The sequence below is a fragment of the Anomaloglossus baeobatrachus genome, chromosome 5 (genome assembly GCF_048569485.1).
Source record: "Anomaloglossus baeobatrachus isolate aAnoBae1 chromosome 5, aAnoBae1.hap1, whole genome shotgun sequence".
Classification (NCBI taxonomy): Eukaryota; Metazoa; Chordata; class Amphibia; order Anura; family Aromobatidae; genus Anomaloglossus; species Anomaloglossus baeobatrachus.
In genome coordinates this window covers 117,427,800-117,453,489 of record NC_134357.1, presented here as the reverse complement: position 1 = coordinate 117,453,489, position 25,690 = coordinate 117,427,800, and the positions used below count along the sequence as shown (strand labels likewise).

The 25,690-nt window shown below is 48.5% G+C and overlaps 1 protein-coding gene across 2 annotated transcripts in view; it reads left to right on the top strand.

The window, feature by feature from the left end:
- Positions 1-25,690, top strand: part of CCAR1 (cell division cycle and apoptosis regulator 1) — a 189,314-nt gene that overhangs the window by 5,622 nt on the left and 158,002 nt on the right. For both annotated transcript variants that reach the window (XM_075348798.1, XM_075348797.1), the window contains exon 2: positions 12,147-12,261. In XM_075348798.1, coding sequence (XP_075204913.1) covers positions 12,186-12,261 — 76 coding nt within the window. In that variant the 5' untranslated portion in view covers positions 12,147-12,185. The remainder of the gene's footprint in view (positions 1-12,146; positions 12,262-25,690) is intronic.

The following is a 25,690-nucleotide window of genomic DNA, read 5'->3' as shown; positions in this document are numbered from 1 at the left end:
TTCAGTTAAGTTTGATGGTCGCCGAGCATGGACAGCCGCTTCACATCATCCCACAGATGTTCAATAATATTCAGGTCTGGGGACTGGGATGGCCATTCCAGAACATTGTAATTGTTCCTCTGCATGAATGCCTGAGTAGATTTGGAGCTGTGTTTTGGATCATTGTCTTGCTGAAATATCCATCCCCTGCGTAACTTCAACTTCGTCACTTCAACTTCGTCACTGATTCTTGCACATTATTGTCAAGAATCTGCTGATACTGAGTTGAATCCATGCGACCCTCAACTTTAACAAGATTCCCGGTGCCGGCATTGGCCACACAGCCCCAAAGCATGATGGAACCTCCACCAAATTTTACTGTGGGTAGCAAGTGCTTTTCTTGGAATACCGTGTTTTTTTGCCTCCATGCATAACGCCTTTTTGTATGACCAAACAACTCAATCTTTGTTTCATCAGTCCACAGGACCTTCTTCCAAAATGTAACTGGCTTGTCCAAATGTGCTTTTGCATACCTTAGGCGACTCTGTTTGTGGCATGCTTGTAGAAATGGCTTCTTTCGCATCACTCTCCCATACAGCTTCTCCTTGTGCAACGTGCACTGTATTATTGACCAATGCACAGTGACACCATCTGCAGCAAGATGAAGCTGCAGGTCTTTGGAGGCGGTCTGTGGATTGTCCTTGACTGTTCTCACCATTCTTCTTCTCTGCCTTTCTGATATTTTTCTTGGCCTGCCACTTCTGGGCTTAACAAGAACTATACCTGTGTTCTTCCATTTCCTTACTATGTTCCTCACAGTGGAAACTGATAGTTTAAATCTCTGAGACAACTTTTTGTATCCTTCCCCTGAACAACTATGTTGAATAATCTTTGTTTTCAGATCATTTGAGAGTTGTTTTGAGGAGCCCATGATGCCACTCTTCATAGGAGATTCAAATAGGAGAACAACTTGCAAGTGGCCACCTTAAATACCTTTTCTCATGATTGCATACACCTGCCTATGAAGTTCAAAGCTCAATGAGGTTACAAAACCAATTTAGTGCTTTAGTAAGTCAGTAAAAAGTAGTTAGGAGTGTTCAAATCAAGAAATTGATAAGGGTGCCCATACTTTTGCATCGGTCAAATTTTGTTTAAATGCGGATTGCACATTTTCTGTTAGTACAATAAACCTCATTTCAATCCAGAAATATTACTCAGTCCATCAGTTATTAGATATATGAAACAGAAATAGCTGTTGCAAATACCCAAATTGTTATAAAGAAAAAAGGTTAACATTAATAGGGGTGCCCAAACTTTTCCATATGACTGTACTTCGGACCTGCTGAGCAGGCAGAGGGCAACATGTACTGGATGTTGATATGGATATAGTTCCTCTCCTGACTATAGTGTATGACTTCTCTGGTTTGATGGTGTCAATCCAATCCTGTCCTGGGTGTGATGATGCAGATAACTGTTAATATATGTCTAATATGTCCAAGTTAGAAAGTTCTTCTTGGCATAAGGTGTGAGTGCTGATGATTCTGCCGAAATCTGTAACATAGCGTTTTCTACACTGAATGCTTTACAAGTTATGCCAAGTGCGTGGAGCTATGTACTGAGTGAACACGGCAGCGGCTGACAGATGACTTTGAACAATGCCCTTCATCAGGCTCGCCTCATTAAGCTAGGTGTGTATGGTTAGGTGTGGACACTGTGATTACTAGTAGAAACCAGCTCTAAAGAGCTATGAAGGAGGCTGCAGCTGTAGAGTAATGGCGACGGTCCATACGGCAAACACCGCAAGGGACCCTGGTGAAGCGGCACAGAGTATTTTAGCAGACCGGGTGGCATTGATATTTTCAGCCGAAGGTCTTGTTCATGCTGCATCTCTAGAATTCCAACTAAATCCCCCTTTAAATTGGGATTCTCACAAAACGTAGACCTGAAACTAGACTGTAGTGACCCAAACAGAGTTTAAATACTCTAAATTTATTTATTTATTTTTTTTATCCATGCTTATCACCTCAGCACAGAAAAGTATCACAAGATGTTTTTGTGCCTGTCTGAGCGGATATATGGACCTCCGAGGCTCCTGAGCCTTGAAACGTGTTGTATCCAATAAGACTGTCAATGAAGGCATCTTCACCAACCTGACCAGTAGGTCACCTGTGCCGATCTTTGTGTGCCTGTTGTGTGGAATCCATCAATAAGAAACAGTAGAACAATTCCAGCGGAAAAAGCAAGGATAAAATCTTCATCCTTTATTAGAAACCATTGAAAATATATAGCAACGGCACTGGCAGGAAACAGACCCCTCAATCCATCAATACCCCTACTACTTCTTCAAAGCTTTGTCTCCCCAGTAAGGTTTGGCACTGGGGATACTGGTAACGACAACATCCAGACATTTGTTTCTCTTGTTCCCTTATTGGGATTTGTCCCATTCAGAACAACTGTCTAGGCCTGGGTGAGCTTTATACCTGATATTTATACCTTATCTATCTAGATTGCGCTAACCCTTAGAGCGCCTTTTTTTTTTATTAGTTCCCACACTCTATGAATTTGCATCTGAACAAAGACAAAAAAACCCCAACATGGCGTTCATTTAAAGGGGTAGTCTACAAATCACCATATTTGCCCTCATTAATATAACAACAACTATAGTCCCCTCCGATGCCGCCACTCGCTCTCCCGTTGTTTAATGCAAAGTTGTTGCGGCACACGAGCCCCACGACCAGGCCTCGTCTGCTTCGCTCTTCACCTTTTGTTGTATCAAACATCCAGAGGAAGTCAGAGTTGCGGCCGTTCACTTCCTATTACTATATGGAGAAATTCACTGCAAACTCTTATTTCAAAATTAAAGGGAATTTGTCAGCAGGTTTTTGGTACGTCATCTGAGAGCAGCATGATGTTGGCAAAGAGATTCTAAATCCAACAATGCATCACTTAGGCTACTTTCACACATGCGTTGGACGGCTTCCGTTGCTATCTGCAGCCTTGAGGAATTACAGTAACCGTTGCAGGAAACTGTTATATTCCTCATAGACTTCTATTAGCTACGGATAGCAACGGATGGCCTTGTGTTGCATCCGCTGTACAACGCAGCGTCGTTATTTTGACGCTGCGTCGGGCGGAAGGAACGCTGCATGTAGCGTGTTTTTGTGTCGTTAAAATATTCCGTTGGAATCTGCCACGGTGTCTAATGATTGTCTATGGTGGCGGTTTCCGCCGCTATGCGCTAAGCGACGGAATCAGCTGACTGATTTCGTCACGTTCTACTGCCCATGCTCAGCATGTCCAGCAGAACGATCAAAATCATTTAAAATCACTCCTGGTCTCTCCCCCCCCCCCCCCCCCCGCCCCCCCCCCCCACTCTCTCATACTCACCGATCACGGGCGCGGCGCTGCACAGTTGTCACAAAGCTCCGGCGGCTTTTCCTCTTTTGAAAAAGCCGGCTGCTCATTATTCCATCTAGTATTCACTGCTTCCCCCGCCCACCGGCGCCTATGATTGGTTGCAGTCAGACCCGCCCCCACGCTGAGTGACAGCTGTCTCACTGCAACCAATCACAGCCACCGGTGGGCGGGTCTATATCATGCGGTACAATAAATAAATAATTAAAAAAAAAACGACGTGCGGTCCCCCCCCCCCAATTTTGATACCAGCCAAGGTAAAGCCACACAGCTGAAGGCTGGTATTCTCAGGATGGGGAACCCCACGTTATTGGGAGCCCCCCAGCCTAAAAATATCAGCCATCGGCCGCCTGGAATTGCCGCATCTATTAGATGCGAAAGTCCCGGGACTCTACCTGGCTCATCCCGAATTGCCCTAGTGCGGTGGCAATCGAGCTAATAAGGAATTAATGGCAGCAGCCCATAGCTGCCACTAAGTCCTTGGTTAATCATGGCAGGCGTCTGAGACACCGCATTTCATGATTAACCTGTAAGTGAAAGTAAATAAACACACCCAAAAAAATCCTTTATTTGGAATAAAAGACAAAAAAAACACCCTCTTTCACCACTTTATTAAAGTCCCCAAATACCCCTCCATGTCCGGCGTAATCCACACGAGGTCCCGCAACGCATCCAGCTCTGTTACATGAAGCTGACAGGAGCGGCAGTAGAACACCGCCGCTCGCTGTGAGCTCCACGCAGCAACTGAACTGAATCGCACTGTCAGCAGGGACGTCCCTGAGGTAATGCCGGTGTGTGTGTGTGCAGGCATGATGGGTGCGGTAGTGCCTGCGTGTGCGGGGATGATGGGTGCGGTAGTGCCGGTGTGTGTGCGGGGATGATGGGGGCTGTAGTGTCGGGATGTGTGCGTTGATGATGGGGGCTGTAGTGTTGTGATGTGTGCGGTGATGTAGGCGGTAATGTCGGGGTGTGTGCGGTGATGTAGGCGGTAATGTCGGGATGTGTGCGGTGATGTAGGCGGTAGTGTCGGGGTGTGTGCGGTGAAGATGTGGGCGGTAATGTCGGGATGTGTGCGGGGATGATGAGGGCTGTATTGTCGGGATGTGTGCGGGGATGATGGGGGCTGTAGTGTCGGGATGTGTGCGTTGATGATGGGGGCTGTAGTGTTGTGATGTGTGCGGTGATGTAGGCGGTAAGGTCGGGGTGTGTGCGGTGATGTAGGCGGTAATGTCGGGATGTGTGCGGTGATGTAGGCGATAGTGTCGGGGTGTGTGCGGTGAAGATGAGGGCTCTCTCGTCTAAAGAAAACTTAACGCAACGCGTTATTTCACAGGAATCCGTGGCCTTTATTATCACACTTTTTGCAAGGCATCCGTCACATGTGTTACACAACGCATTGTGATGAATGCCGTTCAACACAAGTGTGAAAGTAGCCTTACATTACTGGGTGCAGCTGTTCTGACACAATCAGAATGTTTAGATTTAGCCATGTGGCACAGCTGAGAAAACTCTATAGCCCACACCAGACTCTCTGTAGAGATTGTACATTGACAGTGAGGTGTCAATCAGAGCAGGGGGGGCGTGCCGGACTTCTGTGCCTGACATTGTAGTCTGAGCAATGAAAAGTCTGCTGCTTAAACAAACATAGCAAATAAACAACAGATCAGACTTGACAAGACAGGCATCCCAGAATTGTATGTGTTAACCCTTAAGGCTGCTTTACACTAGACAATCTATCGTGCGATAGATCGTTGGGGTCACGGTTTTTGTGACGCACATCCGGCATCGCTGGCGATGCCGGCCTGTGTGACACCTCCTAGCGACGCAGTAACGCTCACAAATCGTGAGTCGTGTACTGGTCGCTAGGTTCCATAATATCGTTTAATTTAGTTGTTCATCATTTCCGTGGTAGCACACACCGCTCCGTGTGACACCCCGGGAACAATGAACAGCAGCTCACCTGCGTCACCCGGCCGCCGCCGGCTATGTGAAGGAAGGCATATATAGCCTGGGTCTCAGCGTCCCATACACGGTAAGTTTTTTAACTACATGAGAGGACACACACAAGCTAGGGACCCCAACGTAGAGAAATACTTTGGCGTAGTGTTGGGGCTCTTCTGCATTGATCAATTCAGTAGCTAAATTTCTCTTTATTCATATATTCGTGGCAGTAATGCAGGTTCCATTTTTCACATTTCATTCTTACAAATAGCTATTGAATTTTTCATGTCAGTATTCATACAGCAGTTTCTGCTATTCCATGTATTCCCCTTCCATAGTCACTGGTGTGCATACCTTATCTCCCCATAGTGATGTTTTTTAGGTTTTTTGCACCCAGTTCAGACATAGAATGGAGTTCCAAACGTTATTCCTTAATGTTAGTAGTTTTTCGTTTGTGAACCCTCCCCATACACACCTATTGCCAATCCACATTATACGCATATATAGCCTGGGTCTCAGCGTCCCATACACGGTAAGTTTTTTAACTACATGAGAGGACACACACAAGCTAGGGACCCCAACGTAGAGAAATACTTTGGCGTAGTGTTGGGGCTCTTCTGCATTGATCAATTCAGTAGCTAAATTTCTCTTTATTCATATATTCGTGGCAGTAATGCAGGTTCCATTTTTCACATTTCATTCTTACAAATAGCTATTGAATTTTTCATGTCAGTATTCACACAGCAGTTTCTGCTATTCCATGTATTCCCCTTCCATAGTCACTGGTGTGCATACCTTATCTCCCCATAGTGATGTTTTTTAGGTTTTTTGCACCCAGTTCAGACATAGAATGGAGTTCCAAACGTTATTCCTTAATGTGAAGGAAGGAGGTGGGCGGGATGTTTACGTCCTGCTCATCTCCGCCCCTCCAATTCCATTGGCCGGCAGCCGTGTGACGTCGCTGTGACGCCGAACATCCTTCCCACTCCAGGAAGTGGACGTTCGCCGCCCACAGTGTGGTCGCACGAGAGGTAAGTATGTGTGACGGGGGTTACCGACTTTGTGCGACACGGGCAGCGATTTGCCCGTGACGTAAAAAGGACGGGGGCGGGTACGATCGATTGTGAAATTGCACAATCGGTCGTACCGTGTAAAGCAGCCTTTAGAGCATTATATCTTCGGTTTACATAGCAAAAACCTGCTGACGGATTTCCTTTAATTGTAGCCATGGTACATACAAAATAGGTGAAGGTGATGGGGAACAACTTTCCGATCTACAAAAAAATTATATAATTTCTTAATAATATATACAAAATAACACATGCTATAATAAAAAAATATATAATATAAATAAATACAGAAACACACACACACACACATACAACATGTACAAGACTTTCCGACTTTCCTCATGGGCTTGGAAACAGGAGGCATGTCCTGCAGCAAGGGGTATACAGTAAATGACGAGCATAGTCCTGAAATACATAAATCTGTCACATTCACCTAATATAGTGCTGTTGGCTATGATTTTGGTTCAGCACAGAGGAGTGAATACCAGCGCTGTACACATGGTCACAATCCATCATGTGTATATTTGGAGACATCTCTATACCGTACAGTGTAGATAAAGTACGTCATTTCCAGAGACTAATTTACAAGATACCGTTTAAAGGGAACCTGTCATCAGAAATTTCGCCTAAAACCTAACAGATTCCCCCTCTGCAGCTCCTGGGCTGCATTCTATAAAGGTCCCTGTTATGATTGTGCCCACTTTCTGACCGAAAAAAAGTGTTTATAAAGTTGTACCTTTTTGGCTTCTGATTCTGTAAATCCGTCACGGGGGCGGGCTGCCTGATGGCCGTTATTCTGCCCCCTGGTTCTGTATGCCGCCCCCATCGCTGATTTCAATACTTCTGGACGCCGCCCACTGCTCCAGCCATCCCCGCGCATGCCCAGTGCTCATCTCTCGGGGATGAGCACTGTGCCCAGCGTCACCGCTGGTGACGTGCACGCAGGGTTAAGATTATGGGCGGTGCTGTGATGTTTATTCCTAAGCAACCGCCCATAATCGTGGGGCCGCGCTTTTCCCCTCGGCCTGCTTCGGCCAGCAGCGCGCTTGCGCAGAACGAAGCAGGCCGAGGGGAAAAGCGCGGCCCCGCGATTATGGGCGGTTGCTTAGGAATAAACATCACAGCACCGCCCATAATCTTAACCCTGCGTGCACGTCACCAGCGGTGACGCTGGGCACAGTGCTCATCCCCGAGAGATGGGCACTGGGCATGCGCGGGGATGGCTGGAGCAGTGGGCGGCGTCCAGAAGTATTGAAATCAGCGATGGGGGCGGCATACAGAACCAGGGGGCAGAATAACGGCCATCAGGCAGCCCGCCCCCGTGACGAATTTACAGAATCAGAAGCCAAAAAGGTACAACTTTATAAACACTTTTTTTCGGTCAGAAAGTGGGCACAATCATAACAGGGACCTTTATAGAATGCAGCCCAGGAGCTGCAGAGGGGGAATCTGTTAGGTTTTAGGCGAAATTTCTGATGACAGGTTCCCTTTAAAGCGACACAGAGAAGCAAAACATAACTATGGTAATGAATGAACGCTGTGCGGTTGTAGAACTAATGCCTTTCTCATGGTAACTAGAACAGATCTCCATTTCAGGGGATAACGCTGTAATTAAACAAAGGAATAGAATACTCAGGCAGTGTAAACCCACACAATCCATCGTATAATACAGTCCAATGTATATACAGTATGTGGAGGCAGGGAAGGACAATACAGTGTAGATGAAGTACGGTATATACATTCCATAAACTGATTAACAAGATGCTGGACAACAAGATGAGAATCCTGTCTAGACAATAACAGACGCAGAGATAATAAGCTATTGATTGAAAGCAGCGTATGTAAAGGGAATAAAATCCCTAGGCAGTGTATAGTGACACAGGGAGGGCGATGCAAAGCACATGACTGCGCTGATGAATTTATGCTGTGGTTTGCTGAACAATGCATTACCCTATGCGTTTTATTGTCTAGTCATGATTTTCATCTTGTTAAATTATTAGTCTCTGGAAATGACGCGCTTTAACTACACTGTACGGTATAGGCTGCTTTCACACATCCGGTTTTTGCTGAGCAGCACAATACGGCGCTTTGCAGAAAAAACGCAACCGTTTGTTTTTTGTTTGCCGCCAGTTGCATTTTTTCCGCATAGACTTACATTAGCGCCGTATTGTGCCGCATGGCCTTGCGTTGCGTCCGTTTTTTGCCAGATGCGGCATATTTAGCCCACGCGGCGGCCGGATGGAACGTTGCCTGGCATGTTTTTTTTGTGCGGCAAAAAAAACGCATCGCGCCGGACCGATGCAATGCAGTGCGTTTTACATTGCAAGCCTATGGACACCCCCAGATGCGCTTTTTTGCACTGCGCATGCTCAGTATCAAGCCGCATCCGTCAAAAAACGGGCGGGCCGCATGGAAAAACTTATGCAACGGATCCGTTTTTTTTTTTGCCGCATCAGTTGCATAGGTTTTTGAGCCGGATTGAGCCGCACTGCAAAAACCGGATGTGTTGAAAGCAGCTATAGAGATGTCTCCAAATACATACATGATGGATTGTGACAATGTGTACAGCGCTGATATTCACTCCTCTGTGCTGAACCAAAATCTTAGCCAATAGCACTATATTAGGGTGAATGTGACAGATTTATGTATTTCATGACTGTGCTCATCATTTACTGTATACTGCTTATTACAGGAAGCCTCCTGTTTCTAGCCCTATGTGAAAATATAAAATATATATATATATATATATATATATATATATATATTTATATATTTTTTTTTTTTTTTTTTTTAATATATTGTATATATATTATTTCATTTCCTAGGGACGCTGTGATCAAGATCAGTTAAGTTGCAACGTTATTCCATCGCCTTCACCTATTTTGTATAAACCATGTCTACAATTAAAGGGAATCTGTCACCAGGTTTTTCTACCTAATCAGAGAGCAGCATAATGTAGAGACATAGACCCTAATTTCAGCGATGTGTCACTTACTGGGCTGCTTAGTGTAGTTTTGATTTAAAATCACTGTTTAATCAGCAGTAGATTATCATTAGAGGACTACTTGCTGTACTGCCAAGTAGTCCAGCATACTCATGAGCTCTGTATAACTGCTAGATCTGCAGCAGAGCAAACATTGCTTTTATAAAAAATGACAGCAAACCGCTGAGATAAAGTTTTGGTTTCACTTTCCTGATCTGGAGGGAAATTCTGCTGCTCAGTTTTCTGTGTCCTTTAATCAGTCACCCCAAATTGTATGCTTTTCCTTCCCCAGCAAAGTCTGAGATTTCAGATTTGCTGTGCGCACCTTGATTTTTTTTTGGGAGGGCTGCAGTTTTGTGGTGACCACAAAACTGCAGCATGTCAATTAGTTTTGCATTTTTCACCTGTTGGTATTAAAAAAAAAAAAACAAAAAACGCATGGTCAAAAAAAAGGAAAGAAAATGCATGTTATTTTTTATGCTTTTTTTGCCACTAGATGTGTTTTTGTGGCCACAGGGTGCAGTGTTGTAGTGAACACAAAACTGCAGCGTGCGGACATACCCTGTACATGCAGGTGCCTGATGTGGATAATTACCACAGTGCTGAATACCGTCCATACACATTGGATGAAAGTCGGCCGATTCTGCTGTAATGAGCCAGTTATCTGGTGTATCCAGTTTTGTGCACTTAACCGTCACTTTAATGTTTATTTTAGAAATCAATAGCGCACATGAAAGTAAGCAACTCTGTGATATATCTCATCAGAGATGTCCGCCGCTTTCTCTTGGACTGATCTTTCACACTCAATTTAGGGAATTATCTGAATTTCGTGAAGGCAGACTTTATTACTGAGATAGATGACAGTTGGTGCTTCTAAAATTGTATGGAGGAGGAGCTAGGGACAGAGGCAGATGCTGCACACACTCCTGAAATGACAGTTAGGCTATGTGCGCACGTAGCATTCTGCCCTGCAGAAATTTCTGCAGCGATTTGAACAGCACACGTGCGCTTCAAATTGCTGCAGAAAGAGTCCGTAGTGAAAAAAAAAAAAAGCCGATTCCATGCGCTCTGACTGCAGCCCCTTCCATAGACAGAGCGGGGGCTGCATGCAGAGCGCAGGAAAGAAGTGACATGTCACTTCTTAGAACGCGCGGTTCGGGCAGCAGCCGAAGCGCTGCGCTCTAAAACGCCACGTGCGCACGTCTCCTGCATAATCTTCATAGATTGTGCAGGGGATGCAGGACGCATTCAGTTACGCAACGTGCGCACATAGCCTTACAGTTCTCTATAGAATCTTATGAGCACCAACTGTCATCTATCGCTGTAATAGAAAGTCTGCATTCACTGAACTCAGATTTTACCCTTGAACTTAGAATTTGTGAGAATACATCCAAAGGAAGAAAGAAGTAGCTTTCTCTCAAAATGTATTAGTTTCATGTTTTTACTTGTACTGTTGATTTTCTTGGGAAAAAGAAGACTAAAGGGGGCTTTACACGCTGCGACATCGCTAACGATATATCGTCGGGGTCACATCGTTAGTGACGCACATCCGGCGCCGTTAGCGACATTGCAGCGTGTGAGACCAAGGAGCGACGATCAACGATCGCAAAAGCGTCAATCGTTGATTGTTGACACGTCGCTCCTTTTCATAATATCGTTGCTGCTGCAGATACGATGTTGTTCGTCATTCCTGCGGTAGCACACATCGCTACGTGTGACACCGCAGGAACAACGAACATCTCCTTACCTGCGTCCACTGGCAATGCGGAAGGAAGGAGGTGGGCGGGATATTCCGGCCGCTCATCTCCGTCCCTCCTCTCCTATTGGGCGGCCGCTTTGTGACGCCACAGTGACGCCGAACGCACCTCCCCCTTGAAGGAGGGATTATTCGGCGGTCACATCAACATCGCTGAAAAGGTATGTGCGTGTGACGCTGCCGTAGCGATAATGTTCGCTACGGCAGCGATCACCAAATGTCGCATGAACGACGGGGGCGGGTGCTATCACTCGCGATGTCGCAGCGTGTAAAGCACCCTTTAGTCTTTTATGGGAACCTGTCAAGTAAGAAAACGATATTTGCAGGTATGGGGTTATTCTACAAGTTATTAATTTTCTGATGCCGTGCGGCTGCTGTACTGAGAGCCTGGCTCTTGGGAAGAAATGATCCTTATTCCTCTGATCAGCCTTGGGCTTTCAGCCGTAGAGGTGCGACCGGCACGGTTTCTGTCGCCAGTCAGTGCATAGTGATCAGCGGCTCTAACCATACTCCCAGCACTGACTGACAGCCGGCTCACCATTGCATCAGTACAGCGCCGACTGTCACCCAGTGTCGGGGGCGCGGTTATGGCCACCGCTCACTGTGCACAGACTGGTGACAGAAATCGCGCTGGTCTATGACTGAAAGCCTGAGGCTGCCGAGAGTAATAAAGATCATTTCCTCTAAGTAGCCGGGCTCTCAGTACAGCGGCCGCACAACATCAGAACGCTATTAACCTGTAGATAAACCCCATATCTGTTAATAAAGTTTTTTTACATGACAATCTTTAAATACATTTACTGACACTTTCACAAATAACGATTCTTCATCAAAGATAAGTTGCAGAAAATTTCGCTGACAACTTAAAGGTGTGCTCCAGGTAAGTGTTAATGTTTGATGAAATTCTCCAGTTTTCTGAAGCTTTTTTCATTTTCCCTTTATACATAATGTGACAGATTTGCTTTAGCACCTAGCGTGATAAATGTACATGTTTTTCTTTCAGGTTGCAGGCATAATCCCAGTCTGACGCGCTCCATTCACCATGGCTCAGTTTGGAGGACAGAAGACCCCTCCTCCATGGGCCACTCAATTTACAGCAACTGCAGTGTCTCAGCCAGGTAACTTGTGACCGCTCCTCATGGACGGCCTGATCGTCTCTCCCTATTTATATGTGGCATTTAAATTATGTTGCCAAGCACACATACCTGGATCATATCCAATCTGCAAGAAGTTCAAGTATAGGAATAGGTCTTGCTTGGCTGCAGCCATTAGTGACTTTCGTGGCCTGAACTAATAAGATTATAAGTGCAGCTTGTAATTAAATGGAAAGCGGCATCACCAAGAATATTCATGTGAGAGGAACTCAGGAAAAGAATAGATAAGTTACAGACTCCCTGTCAGGACAGCATAACGGGATGACTGATGGATTCTCTCTTAAAGGGTGTTGTCAGAGAATCTTTGTCTCCGGGCACACTGTTATAGAAAACCAATTCTTTTATACTCGCCCTCCCCGGGTCCAGTGCTGCGTCTCCACTGCTCTTCATATCTGGTGTTGACTGCAGCACTGACACCAACGCTGCAGTCAATCTGAGAGCTCAGCGGCTCTGATTAGGGCATTTGTCTGCACAGGCAGAGCCGCTAAACTCACTGATTGTCTGCTGTGCTATTGACATGATGTCAGTACTGCAGTCAAAACCAATGTGTGCAGTGGCAGAGACTCAGACTCACAGGTGGAGGACCGTGGGAACCTCCAGCTGTGACCGCAACTAACCTGACTGATGAGGCTCAGTCTCTGCCTGATGAGGCTCAGTCTCTGCCTGATGAGGCTCAGTCTCTGCCTGATGAGGCTCAGTCTCTGCCTGATGTTTCAGCGAGCGGTCATGTTCTATGGCTGCTTCCTGTCACTTCAGATGTAGCAGAGCCAGGATCATCGTGGGATCTCATGTGGATTACATCGGACCTTCAGGGGTATTCAAGGGGAGATCCTGTAAGAGAAAGTTGTAATATTCTGGCCATTGAAATTGCAGATGTGTAATTGTTGCTTTTGAATTCTTATGGACTGCAGCACATGGACGACCTATGTAATGTTACATCTCTGTGGTTAGTGCATAGAGCTAACATGTACCAATGTCCTATACAGTGTCAGGATCCTGGAATACATTGAATGGACACTTGTCTAAACAAATTTTGCATCTTTCTTCATCGTTTCTTATGGGAGACCCAGACCATGGGTGTATAGCTTCTGCCTCCGGAGGACACACAAAGTACTACACTCAAACGTGTAGCTCCTCCCTCCGGGCTATATACACCCCCTGGATGACAATCTAACCAGTTCAATGCTTTGTGTTTCAGGAGGTCACACACACACATGCATTCTCTGATTTTTAATTTTTAAGATTTTTGATTTCAAAGACATGGAAAGGTCAATCTGCCGCAAGTGGGGCACTCCGGAAGTGGATCTAATGGCATCCCAGCACAACAACAAGGTTCCGGTTTACGTGGCTCGCTCCCACGATCCTCAGGCCTTCGCAGCGGACGCGCTGGTTCAAGATTGGTCCCAGTTCCGTCTGGCCTATGTGTTTCCCCCTCTAGCTCTCTTGCCCAGGGTTCTGCGCAAGATCAGAATGGAGGGCCGTCGGGTCATCCTCATTGCTCCGGACTGGCCCAGGCGAGCTTGGTACCCAGATCTGCTCCGTCTGTCCGTAGAAATGCCGTGGCATCTCCCGGACCGCCCAGACCTTCTCTCTCAAGGTCCGTTTTTCCGCCAGAATTCTGCGGCTCTCAGATTGACGGCGTGGCTCTTGAGTCCTGGATCCTGACGGCTTCAGGCATTCCTTCTGAGGTCATCTCCACTATGACTCAGGCTCGGAAGTCTTCCTCGGCCAAGATTTACCACAGGACTTGGAAGATTTTCCTGTCCTGGTGTCGCTCTTCCGGCCATGCTCCTTGGCCGTTCTCCTTGCCGACCATCCTGTCCTTTCTACAGTCCGGTCTGCAGCTAGGACTGTCCCTCAATTCCCTCAAGGGACAGGTGTCGGCTCTGTCGGTATTATTCCAGCGGCGTATCGCCCGACTGGCTCAGGTGCGCACCTTCATGCAGGGCGCATCTCACATCATTCCTCCTTACCGGCGGCCTTTGGATCCCTGGGATCTTAATCTGGTCCTCACGGCCTTAAAGAAACCCCCCTTTGAGCCTCTTAGGGAGGTTCCTTTGTTTAGACTTTCACAGAAAGTGGTTTTCCTAGTAGCCATAACTTCTCTCAGGAGAGTCTCTGATTTGGCTGCGCTCTCTTCGGAGTCACCTTTTTTAGTGTTTCACCAAGACAAGGTGGTTCTCCGTCCGACTCCGGATTTTCTCCCTAAGGTGGTGTCTTCTTTCCACCTTAACCAGGACATTTCATTGCCTTCCCTTTGTCCGGCCCCTGTGCATCGCTTTGAGAAGGCGTTGCATACCTTGGATTTGGTGCGGGCGCTCCGAATCTATATGTCACGCACCGCCGCTTTTAGGCGGTGCACCTCACTTTTTGTGCTAACCACGGGTCAGCGCAAGGGTCTCTCGGCTTCTAAACCGACCCTAGCTCGTTGGATTAGGTCGGCCATCTCCGATGCCTACCAGTGTTCTCAGGTGCCCCCACCGCCAGGGATTAAGGCGCACTCGACCAGAGCTGTCGGTGCCTCCTGGGCTTTCAGGCACCAGGCTACGGCTCAGCAGGTTTGTCAGGCTGCCACTTGGTCTAGTCTGCACACCTTTTCGAAGCACTACCAAGTGCATGCTCATGCTTCCGCAGATGCGAGCTTGGGCAGACGCATCCTTCAGGCAGCTGTCGCCCACTTGTGAAGTTAGGTTTTGCCTACTTCTCAGTTTCTTTATTTCCCACCCATGGACTGCTTTGGAACGTCCCATGGTCTGGGTCTCCCATAAGGAACGATGAAGAAAAAGAGAATTTTGTTTACTTACCGTAAATTCTTTTTCTCATAGTTCCGACATGGGAGACCCAGCACCCTCCCTGTTGCCTGTTGGCAGTTCTTGTTCCGTGTGTTTCACCGGCTGTTGTTGTAGACAGAGGTTCCGGTTTTTCCGAGTTTAACTCTATCTCTACTTATGGGTGGATGTCCTCCTTCAGCTTTTGCACTGAACTGGTTAGATTGTCATCCAGGGGGTGTATATAGCCCGGAGGAAGGAGCTACACGTTTGAGTGTAGTACTTTGTGTGTCCTCCGGAGGCAGAAGCTATACACCCATGGTCTGGGTCTCATTACCAATTTATTACCCACAACAAATCCACGGTCCTCCAGCGTCGCATCCAGCTCTGCTGCATGCAGGTGACAGGAGCAGCAGAAGACACAGCCGCTCCTGTCACCTGCACGCAGCTAATGAAGAGAGCCGTGTGATCGGCTGAGCTGTCACTGAGGTTACCTGGATCCAGCGGTGGATCCAGCGGTGGCCGCGGGTAACCTCAGTGACAGCTCAGCTGATCGCGCTACTCACCTCATTTGCTGCGTGGAGCTGACCAGAGCGGCGGTGAGTAGCGCGATCAGCTGAGCTGTCACTTAGGTTACCCGCGGCCACCGCTGCATCCACCGCTGGATCCAGGTAACCTCAGTGACAGCTCAGCCGATCACACGGCTCTCTTCATTAGCTGCGTGCAGGTGACAGGAGCGGCTGTGTCTTCTGCTGCTCCTGTTACCTGCATGCAGCAGAGCTGGATGCGACTCTGGAGGACCGTGGATTACGCCGGACAAGGAGGGCTTTGTTGTGGGTAATAAATTGGTAATGAGGGAATTTGTTAGTGTTTTTTATTTCTAATAAAGGATTTTTCGGGTGTGTGTTTTTTAACTGTAATTTACAGATTAATCATGGAAGGTATCTCGGGGAGACGCCTGACATGATTAATCTAGGACTTATTGGCAGCTATGGGCTGCCAATAACTCCTTATTACCCCGATTTGCCAACGCACCAGGGCAAATCGGGAAGAGCCGGGTACAATCCCAGATCTGTCGCATCTAATGTATGCGGCAATTCTGGGCGTCTGCTGGCTGATATTGTTAGGCTGGGGGGCTCCCCATAACGTGGGGCTCCCCATCCTGAGAATACCAGCCTGCAGCCGTATGGCTTTATCTGGCTGGTATTAAAATTGGGGGGGACCTCACGCCGGATTTTTTAATTATTTATTTATTTATTTTACTGCACAGTATAGACACGCCCACCGGCTGCTGTGATTGGGTGCAGTGACACAGCTGTCACTCAGCGTGTGGGCGTGTCTCACTGCAACCAATCATATTTGCCGGTGGGCGGGGAAAAGCAGGGAATACGAGATTGTTTAATGAGCGGCCGGCTTTTTCAAAAAAGGAAAAGCCGCCGGAGCAGTGTGAACGCCGTGCAGCGCCGGTGATCGGGGATCGGTGAGTATGAGAGAGGGGGGGGGACACTTCAGTCACTCGGGGGATTAGCGGTCACCGGTGAATCCTTCACCGGTGACCGCTAATCAGGACGCTACACAGACAGAGCCGCGGAGTCGCTGTAAACTTTCTAGCGATGCATGCTGCACAGCGGGAAACAAAGGACCTAGGAATGGTCCTGAACGATTTGTAGCGATCACAACTTCACAGCAGGGGCCAGGTCGCTGATAGGTTTCACACACTGCAATGTCGCTGGGGAGGTCGCTGTAACGTCACAAAACCGGTGACGTTACAGCGATGTTGTTTGCAATGTTGCAGTGTGTAAACTCAGCTTAAGAGACCAGGCAGATCAAGCTGCAGTCTCTAGCAAATGTATTTCACTTCAGTGTTGGACTCAGAACTACACTGCTCAGTACTGCTGTGCAATTTCTTTATGCTGCTTTTCAGTGTGCTAAAGAGGAGGCATCCATATGTGTACTCTATACTCGAGATATCACAGCAGCTCGTCTCCACCCACTAGCTCAGAGACAACTGGAAATTAGAGAGAGCGCCTGCAGTGAGGGATATTGGTGAAAATGCATGATACACATCATATAATGGACAGAAATAGTGTTACTCCTAATCTACTCACATGAAAGTCTATTCTAAAGTTACTTGTAATCACAGGTACATTTTACTTTTTTTATATATATATATATATATTATTGCCTCTGTCTGTCTTGCTCCAAAATTGTGTCCTTACGGTGACACAAAGCGGATTGGCCGCTGGCCTCGCCATGGCCCTGCACGGATTGGTCGCTCGCCCTGGCTCCCCCCCCCCCCCACACGGATTGGCCGGCCGCTCGCACAGGCTCCGCCCCCCACACGGATTGGCCTCTCGCCCCGGCACCCTGCACGTATTGGCAACTCGGCCACGCCCCGCCCCCCTCACGCAATGCACGCTCGTTCTGGCCCCGCCCCCCGCACGCATCCCCCGAACTGACACGGAGACACGACTCCCAGGTGAGTACTGTACCCCCGGGAGCCCACACCAGCATACGCCGCCAACCCAGCCGACACAAACCCTCGTATTGCTGGGGTTTGCCGCCGTATGCTGGTGTGGGCTCCCGTGCGAGTGGGGGACGGGATGCGCTGGTAACCATGGTAGCATAGTTACCAGCGCATCAAGGTCCTGCAGCGGCGGAACATCCACACGCACACACATAACAGACACACACACACACACATCAGATCACACTCGCTCTCACACACACCTCACACACACATCAGATCGCATCCACACACTCACAGCATCCGGAGATATCGCTTGCTTCTCGGCCGCGATACTGTGCTGCAGTGAGCTTCCAGGACCTGCCGGAGGATCACATGGCCAGAAGCATGTGGTATCTCCGGATGTTGTGAGTGAGCGCGCGCGTATGTGCAATATCGTCAATGTGTGTGTGTGTGTGTGTGTGAGTGTATGCGATCGGGTGGGTGTGAGTGTATGCGATCGGGTGGGTGTGAGTGTATGCGATCGGGTGGGTGTGAGTGTATGCGATCGGGTGGGTGTGAGTGTATGCGATCGGGTGGGTGTGAGTGTATGCGATCGGGTGGGTGTGTGTGTGAGTGTATGCGATCAGATCTGTGAGTGTCGGCAGAGGAGCACGGCGTGCTGGAGGAGGCTGGGAGGAGAGAGGCTGATCCTGGGGAAGGCTGGGAGGGGGAGGCTGATGTTGGGGGAGGGTGGGAGGGTGTAGGCTGATGCTGGGGGAGGCTGATGCTGGGGGAGGCTGGAAGGAGAGAGGCTGATGCTGGGGGAGGCTGATGTTGGGGGAGGCTGGGAGGGTGTAGGCTGATGCTGGGGGAGGCTGATGCTGGGAGGAGAGAGGCTGATGCTGGGGGAGGCTGATGCTGGGGGAGGCTGGGAGGGGGAGGCTGATGCTAGGGGAGGCTGGGAGGAGAGAGGCTGATGCTGGAGGAGGCTGGGAGGAGAGAGGCTGATGCTGGAGGAGGCTGGGAGGAGAGAGGCTGATGCTGGGGGAGGCTGGGAGGAGAGAGGCTGATGCTGGGGGAGGCGGAGGCTGATGCTGGGGGAGGTTGGGAGGCGGAGGCTGATGATGGGGGAGGCTGATGCTGGGGGAGGCTGGAAGGAGAGAGGCTGATGCTGGGGGAGGCTGATGCTGGGGGAGGCTGGGAGGAGGGAGGCTGGGAGGAGAGAGGCTGATGCTGGGGGAGGCTGATGCTGGGGGAGGCTGGAAGGAGAGGCTGATGCTGGGGGAGGCTGATGCTGGGGGAGGCTGGAAGGAGAGAGGCTGATGCTGGGGGAGGCTGATGCTGAGGGAGGCTGGGAGGTGGAGGCTGATGCTGGGGAAGGCTGGAAAGAGGGAGGCTGGGAGGAGAGAGGCTGATCCTGGGGAAGGCTGGGAGGAAGGAGGCTGGGAGGAGAGAGGCTGATGCTGGGGGAGGCTGATGCTGGGAGAGGCTGATGCTGGGAGAGGCTGATGCTGGGAGAGGCTGATGCTGGGGGAGGCTGATGCTGGGGGAGGCTGGGAGGGGGAGGCTGGGAGGAGAGAGGCTGATGCTGGGGGAGGCTGATGCTGGGGACAGAGAGGCTGATGCTGGGAGGAGAGAGGCTGATGCTGGGAGGAGAGAGGCTGATGCTGGGAGGAGAGAGGCTGATGCTGGGAGGAGAGAGGCTGATGCTGGGAGGAGAGAGGCTGATGCTGGGAGAAGAGAGGCTGATGCTGGGGGCAGAGAGGCTGATGCTGGTGCAGCATGGGGGATGGAGCACGTTTGGGAGTGCGCAGCATGGGGGATGGAGCACGTTTGGGAGTGCGCAGCATGGGGGATGGAGCACGTTTGGGAGTGCGAAGCATGGCGGATGGAGCACGTTTGGGAGTGCGCAGCATGGCGGATGGAGCACGTTTGGGAGTGCGCAGCATGGCGGATGGAGCACGTTTGGGAGTGCGCAGCATGGCGGATGGAGCACGATGGGGGGTGCGCAGCATGGGGGATGGAGCACGATGGGAGGTGCACACCTCCCCCAACACACACACACACCACACACACACTGGGAACCACAAACACCGCCCTAGACAGACACCCACACACACAGACAACGCTGCACACACACAACACCCAACACACAAACACCGCGGCATACATAAATATACGCATATACCACGCAACACACACACATTGCACAAAACATACCTCCCCCCAAAACACACCACACACACACAAACCGCGCAACACACACACACACAATGCTACAGACACACAGCGCTCCACAAACAACGCAACACACATACAACACCGCTCTCACCCCCCGCCACACCCAGACAACACCCAGAACATGTACAGCCCCTACACAAACACTTGGTAACTACACACAACTATATATATATATATATATATGTATGTATATATGTATAAACAAAAATCATACATTAACTACACAATACGTAAATTCTAGAATACCCGGTGCGTAGAATCGGGCCACCTTCTAGTATATATATATATATATATATATATATATATATATATATATATATATATATATATATATATATATATATATATATATATATATATATATATATATATATATATATATCTATATCTATATCTATATCTATATCTATCTCTGTAGGATTTTGACAGAACTCAGTATTATTGTGCAGAGAAAACAACCGCTGTAGGGTATATAAAATATTGGAAATGTATGTTAATGCAGTACCTACGACTAAGGACTAATATCTGAAAAGCATCAGGTGTCCTGTATTTTATGGTGTTAAAAAAAAAAAAAAAAATTCAATAAATTGAGAGTTTTATCTATATTGGTGCTGGGCAAACACTTTTTTGCGTTTTATTATGTGTTTGCTCAGGGGGAAGTGTCTACTGGGCAGCTCCGCTCCAGCTCATCGCTGACGATCTTTGCTTTTTTGAGAGTCCTTTTTCCTGTACACAGATAACTGTCAATCTGAGTTTCATTAACTTCTCTTATAGAAAAGCTTATGGAGAAAAACCCCATAGTCAGTGCGCACTGCAAAAGCCCCAAATGGAAATAAAACCCACTATATAGACTGCACAATAATTTACTAAAAACTTTAAAAGGGTTTTCTGGGATTAGCATTTTTCACCCCATTAGACTGCGTTTGGTTAAGATAGTAATCACTAGGGATGATCGAATACCTCAATTATTCGGCTTCGCGAATATTCAACGAATTGGTCGCCGCTATGCAAATATTGGATGCGCAATGTAAGTCTATGGGATGCCCGAATAGTTCCGAATAGTTGTTATTCGGGCTTCCCATAGACTTACATTGCGCATCGAATATTCGCATAGCGGCGACCTATTCGGCAAATATTCGCGAAGCCGAATATTTTAGGTATTCGATCATCCCTAGTAACCACCCTCCCTAGATCCAGCATTGACTCCTTGCTGCTGCTCTGGTGATTGTCACCGCTGCAGCCAATCCCTGGGCTCACTGGCTGTGCTGACGTCACACAAGCTGCACAGCTCAGTGATCGTAGCACTGATGTCACCACTGCAGCTTGTAAACAATTTCCAGAGCAGCAGCGAAGAGGCAACTCTGGGCCCAGGGGAAGGTCAGTAACAGCTGATTTTATTATTTTAACCAAACAGTGAAAAAAAATTTTTTTTCCAAAAAAACCCTTTAACTAGCTAACGAACAACCACTATCATTTTATGTTGCTTAGTCCTGGGCTTTACACCTGTGCCATTGTAAATTTACAGAGCAGGGTTAAAGCTCCTACACAGCCAGGAACCTTGGTGAAAAGACAGAAGCGGTTTATTACCATTTCTTTTGCTGGATTTATAGCACTCAGCTGCTGATGCTTCTGATGGACCTGGGTGGTCTGGTCAGATGATGGCCACGTTCCTGCCGGCTGGCCCCTATGTATGCCCCAATTATAGTGGAGAAGAAATGTTCCCAGAAATGGTTTAGAATCTCTATGTATTTGGGTTGCAAAGAAAAATTCTATACATTTTTCAATTGTTTTTATGTACTTAAAAATATTACAATTTATCCGGAATAAAACAAAGCATTATACAGATATGTCAATAAAAAATTATTGCTACTGAAAAGGAGAGGCAAAACTGAAAAAAACTGGCCGGTCAGTACTGGCTCCTTCAGGGTTAATAGAGTAATTGACTGCTCAAAAACAACGATGTATGTGAATCCAGTCAAAAAATACTGAGTAGTGGGAGAAAAGCAAAAATCCTTCCCCTGGCAGAATGGATTGTGCAGAAGAATGCGAACATGCGCAATCCAAAAATCCTGAATTAATTTACCTTTTTTTTTCTAGGGACTTTTCCTCTTTGTGCAAACTTGACACAGTTATTGTGCTCTGCCATAATGAAAAATGTAATGAAAATAGGCAGCTTCAGAACATAGTCACATCCCTTAATTATAAACTAAAAATAACAGTGTAATTATATGTGGCTGGCACGCACTGCGAAGTGAATGCCTTCAAGGCTAATCCTAAGGAATACTGAAGGTGTTATTCTGCTATCACAAGATCAGTATACACAAATCACGCACTGTATGGGACATATATAGCGCGGGTATCTTGGATTGTATTTATAAAATGTGTTAGAGAAGCATTACCCTGAGCATTTCTAAATGTTGGTCTGTTATATGGCAATCTACTTATGTCTCATCACATTCTCGTTATCGGCTGTTCTCTGGGCCTCGTCTGCGCCACGTGACCCACATCAGAATCAAGCCACGTCTTCTGCGTGAATGGAGTCACTTTTTCGTTGCTTTACAATCAGCTTCACATCAAAATGATTGACAATTGAAATTTGAACAGTTTGAGCCGTCTCTCCCCAACATCATCTGTTGGAGAAAATGAAGGCAGTCCCCATATACATCAGATGTCGAGCCAGTTTTATGTGTTTGCTCGATTTTATTTAACGTGTATAGACGCCTTTCATCCTCTGATCACTAGAAGAGTGACTGTGATAATCACAGAGGACTCTCCTCTTTAGGACCAGTCACACTAAGCAACTTACCAGCAATCCCAACAACGATAGGGATCGCTGGTAAGTTGCTAGGAGGTTGCTGGTGAGATGTCACACTGCAACGCTCCAGCGATCCCACCAGCAACCTGACCTGGCAGGGATCGCTGGAGCGTGGCTACACAAGTTGCTGGTGAGCTCACCAGCAACCAGTGACAAGCCCCCAGCGCCGCGTGGAAGCTGCTGCGCTTGGTAACTAAGGTAAATATCGGGTAACCAACCCGATATTTACCTTGGTTACCACCGCACGGAGCTACACGTGCAGAGAGCAGGGAGCAGCGCACACTGAGCGCTGGCTCCCTGCTCTCGTAGTTACAGCACACATCAGGTTAATTACACGATGTATGCTGCAGCTACATGTGCACAGAGCAGGGAGCAGCGCACACTGCTTAGCGCTGGCTCCTTGCTCTCCTAGTTACAGCACACATGGGGTTAATTTCCCGATGTGTGCTGCAGCTAAATGTGCACAGAGCAGGGAGCAGCGCACACTGCTTAGCGCTGGCTCCCTGCTCTCCTAGTTACAGCACACATCGGGTTAATTAACCCGATGTGTCCTGCAGCTACATGTGCACACAGCAGGAGCCGGCAGCACAGGCAGTGAGAGCGGCGGAGGCTGGTATCAAAGGTAAATATTGGGTAACCAAGGACAGGGCTTCTTGGTTACCCGATGTTTACATTGGTTACCAGCCTCCACAGAAGCCAGCTCCTGCTGCCTGCACATTTAGTTGTTGCTGTCTCGCTGTCACACACAGCGATCTGTGCTTCACAGCGGGACAGCAACAACTAAAAAATGGCCCAGGACATTCAGCAACAACCAACGACCTCACAGCAGGGGCCAGGTTGTTGCTGGATGTCACACACAGCAACATCGCTAGCAACGTCACAAAAGTTGTTCGTTAGCAGCGATGTTGCTAGCGATGTTGCTTAGTGTGACGGGGCCTTTTCATTGGGTAACACAATCAGGAATTTGGGAACTCTTGTGCAGTTAGAAAATCAAGAAGGGCTTTATCTTTCTGTAGACTAAAGCTGGCTTTACACGCTGCGACATCGCTAATGCGAACTCGTTGGGGTCACGGAATTCGTGACTCACATCCGGCCGCATTAGCGATGCCGTTGCGTGTAACACCGATAAGCGATTTTGCATCGTTGCAAAAACGTGCAAAATCGCTAATCGGCGACACGGGGGTCCATTCTCAAATCTCGTTACTGCAGCAGTAACGAGGTTGTTCCTCGTTCCTGCGGCAGCACACATCGCTGCGTGTGACGCCGCAGGAATGAGGAATCTCCCCTTACCTGCCTCCCGGCCGCTATGAGGAAGGAAGGAGGTGGGCAGGATGTTACGTCCCGCTCAGCTCCGCCCCTCCGCTGCTATTGGGCGGCGGTTCAGTGACGTCGCTGTGACGCCGCACGGACCGCCCCCTTAGAAAGGAGGCGGTTCGCCCGTCACAGCGACGTCGCCGGACAGGTATGTATGTGTGACCGGTCTGGGCGATGTTGTGCGGCACGGGCAGCGATTTGCCCGTGTCGCGCAACAGATGGGGGCGGCTACCCACACTAGCGATATCGGGACCGATATCGCAGTGTGTAAAGTAGCCTTTAGGCTATGTGCGCACGTGTGCGTAATTACATGCAGTTACGCTGCGCTTTGTAGCGCAGCGTAACTGCATGCATCCTGCGTCCCCTGCATAATCTATGGAGATTGTGCAGGGGCCGTGCGCACGTGGCGTCTTAGAGCGCAGCGCTTCGGCTGCTGCCCGATGCGCGCGTTCTAAGAAGTGACATGTCACTTCTTTCGTGCGCTTTGCCGGCAGCGCCTGCTCTGTCTATGGCAGGAGCTGCATGCAGAGCGCACGTTCTCTGCCGGCACCATGCGCTTCAGAACTGAGCTTTTCAGCTGCGCTCTGAAGCGCACCTTTTAGGTGCGGTGCAGAGCGCACACGTGCGCACATAGCCTTAAGGCCACTTTACATGCTGCGATATCGTTACCGATCTCGCTAGCGTACGTACCCACCTCCATCGTTTGTGCGACATGGGCAAATCGTTGCTCGTGGCGCACAAAATCACGCAGACCCGTCACACTACTTACCTGCCTAGCGACGTCGCTGTGACTGGCGAACCACCTCCTTTCTAAGGGGGGCGGTCCGTTCGGCGTCACATTAGCGTCACTAAGCGGCCGCCCAATCAAAGAGGAGGGGCGGAGATGAGCGGGACGTAACATGCCGCCTACCTCCTTCCTTCCGTATTGGCGGCAGCCGCAGGTAAGGAGATGTTCTTCGTTCCTGCGGTGTCACACATAGCGATGTGCGTCACAAAGCGGCCGGATGTGCGTCACAAATTCCGTGACCCCAACAAGATCACTTTAGCGATGTTGTAGCGTGTAAAGCATCCTTAAGGGTATGATTACACTGACAGACTGCAGCTTTAAAGGGAATCTGTCAGCTGTTTTTTGTTACCTCATCTGAGAGCAGCATAACGTAGGTAAAGAGATCCTGAATCCAACGATGTATCACTTACATTACTGTTTGCAGCCATTCTAATACAATCAGAATTGTTAGATTTAGCCATGAAGCAGAGCTGAGAGAGCTGACCCCGCCCACACCAGGCCCTCAATAGAGATTGTACATTCACAGTGAGGTGTCAATTAAAGCAGGGGGCGTACCAGACTGCCTCCCAGCAATGATAAGCAGCAGGGCTTAAACAAACATGGCAAATAAACAATAGATTAGACCTTGACAAGACAGACATCCCTGAATTCTGTGTTTTAATCCTTGCAAGCCTGCTTCAGCTTACATAGCAAGAACCTGCTGACAGATTCCCTTTAAGCCTCTTTCACACGTCCGTGAAAATCACGCACGTTTTTCACGGATGTGTCATTGGTGCATATTGTCGTTCGTGTGCCGTGTTTATGGCACGTGTGTTCTCCGTGATAACACACACAGAGAACTGGAACTTTCTGCTCACCTGTCCCTGGCGTTGCTGTCCATGGTGCTGATCTTCGGTCTCCGGTCCTGCCAGCTCCCTGCTGATGCTGCTTCCAGCTCGCAGTGTAGTGAATATGCAATGAGCATAATGAGCAGAGGTCGTAAGCAAGTGACAGCAACGGCAGAGACAGCAGGATTGGAG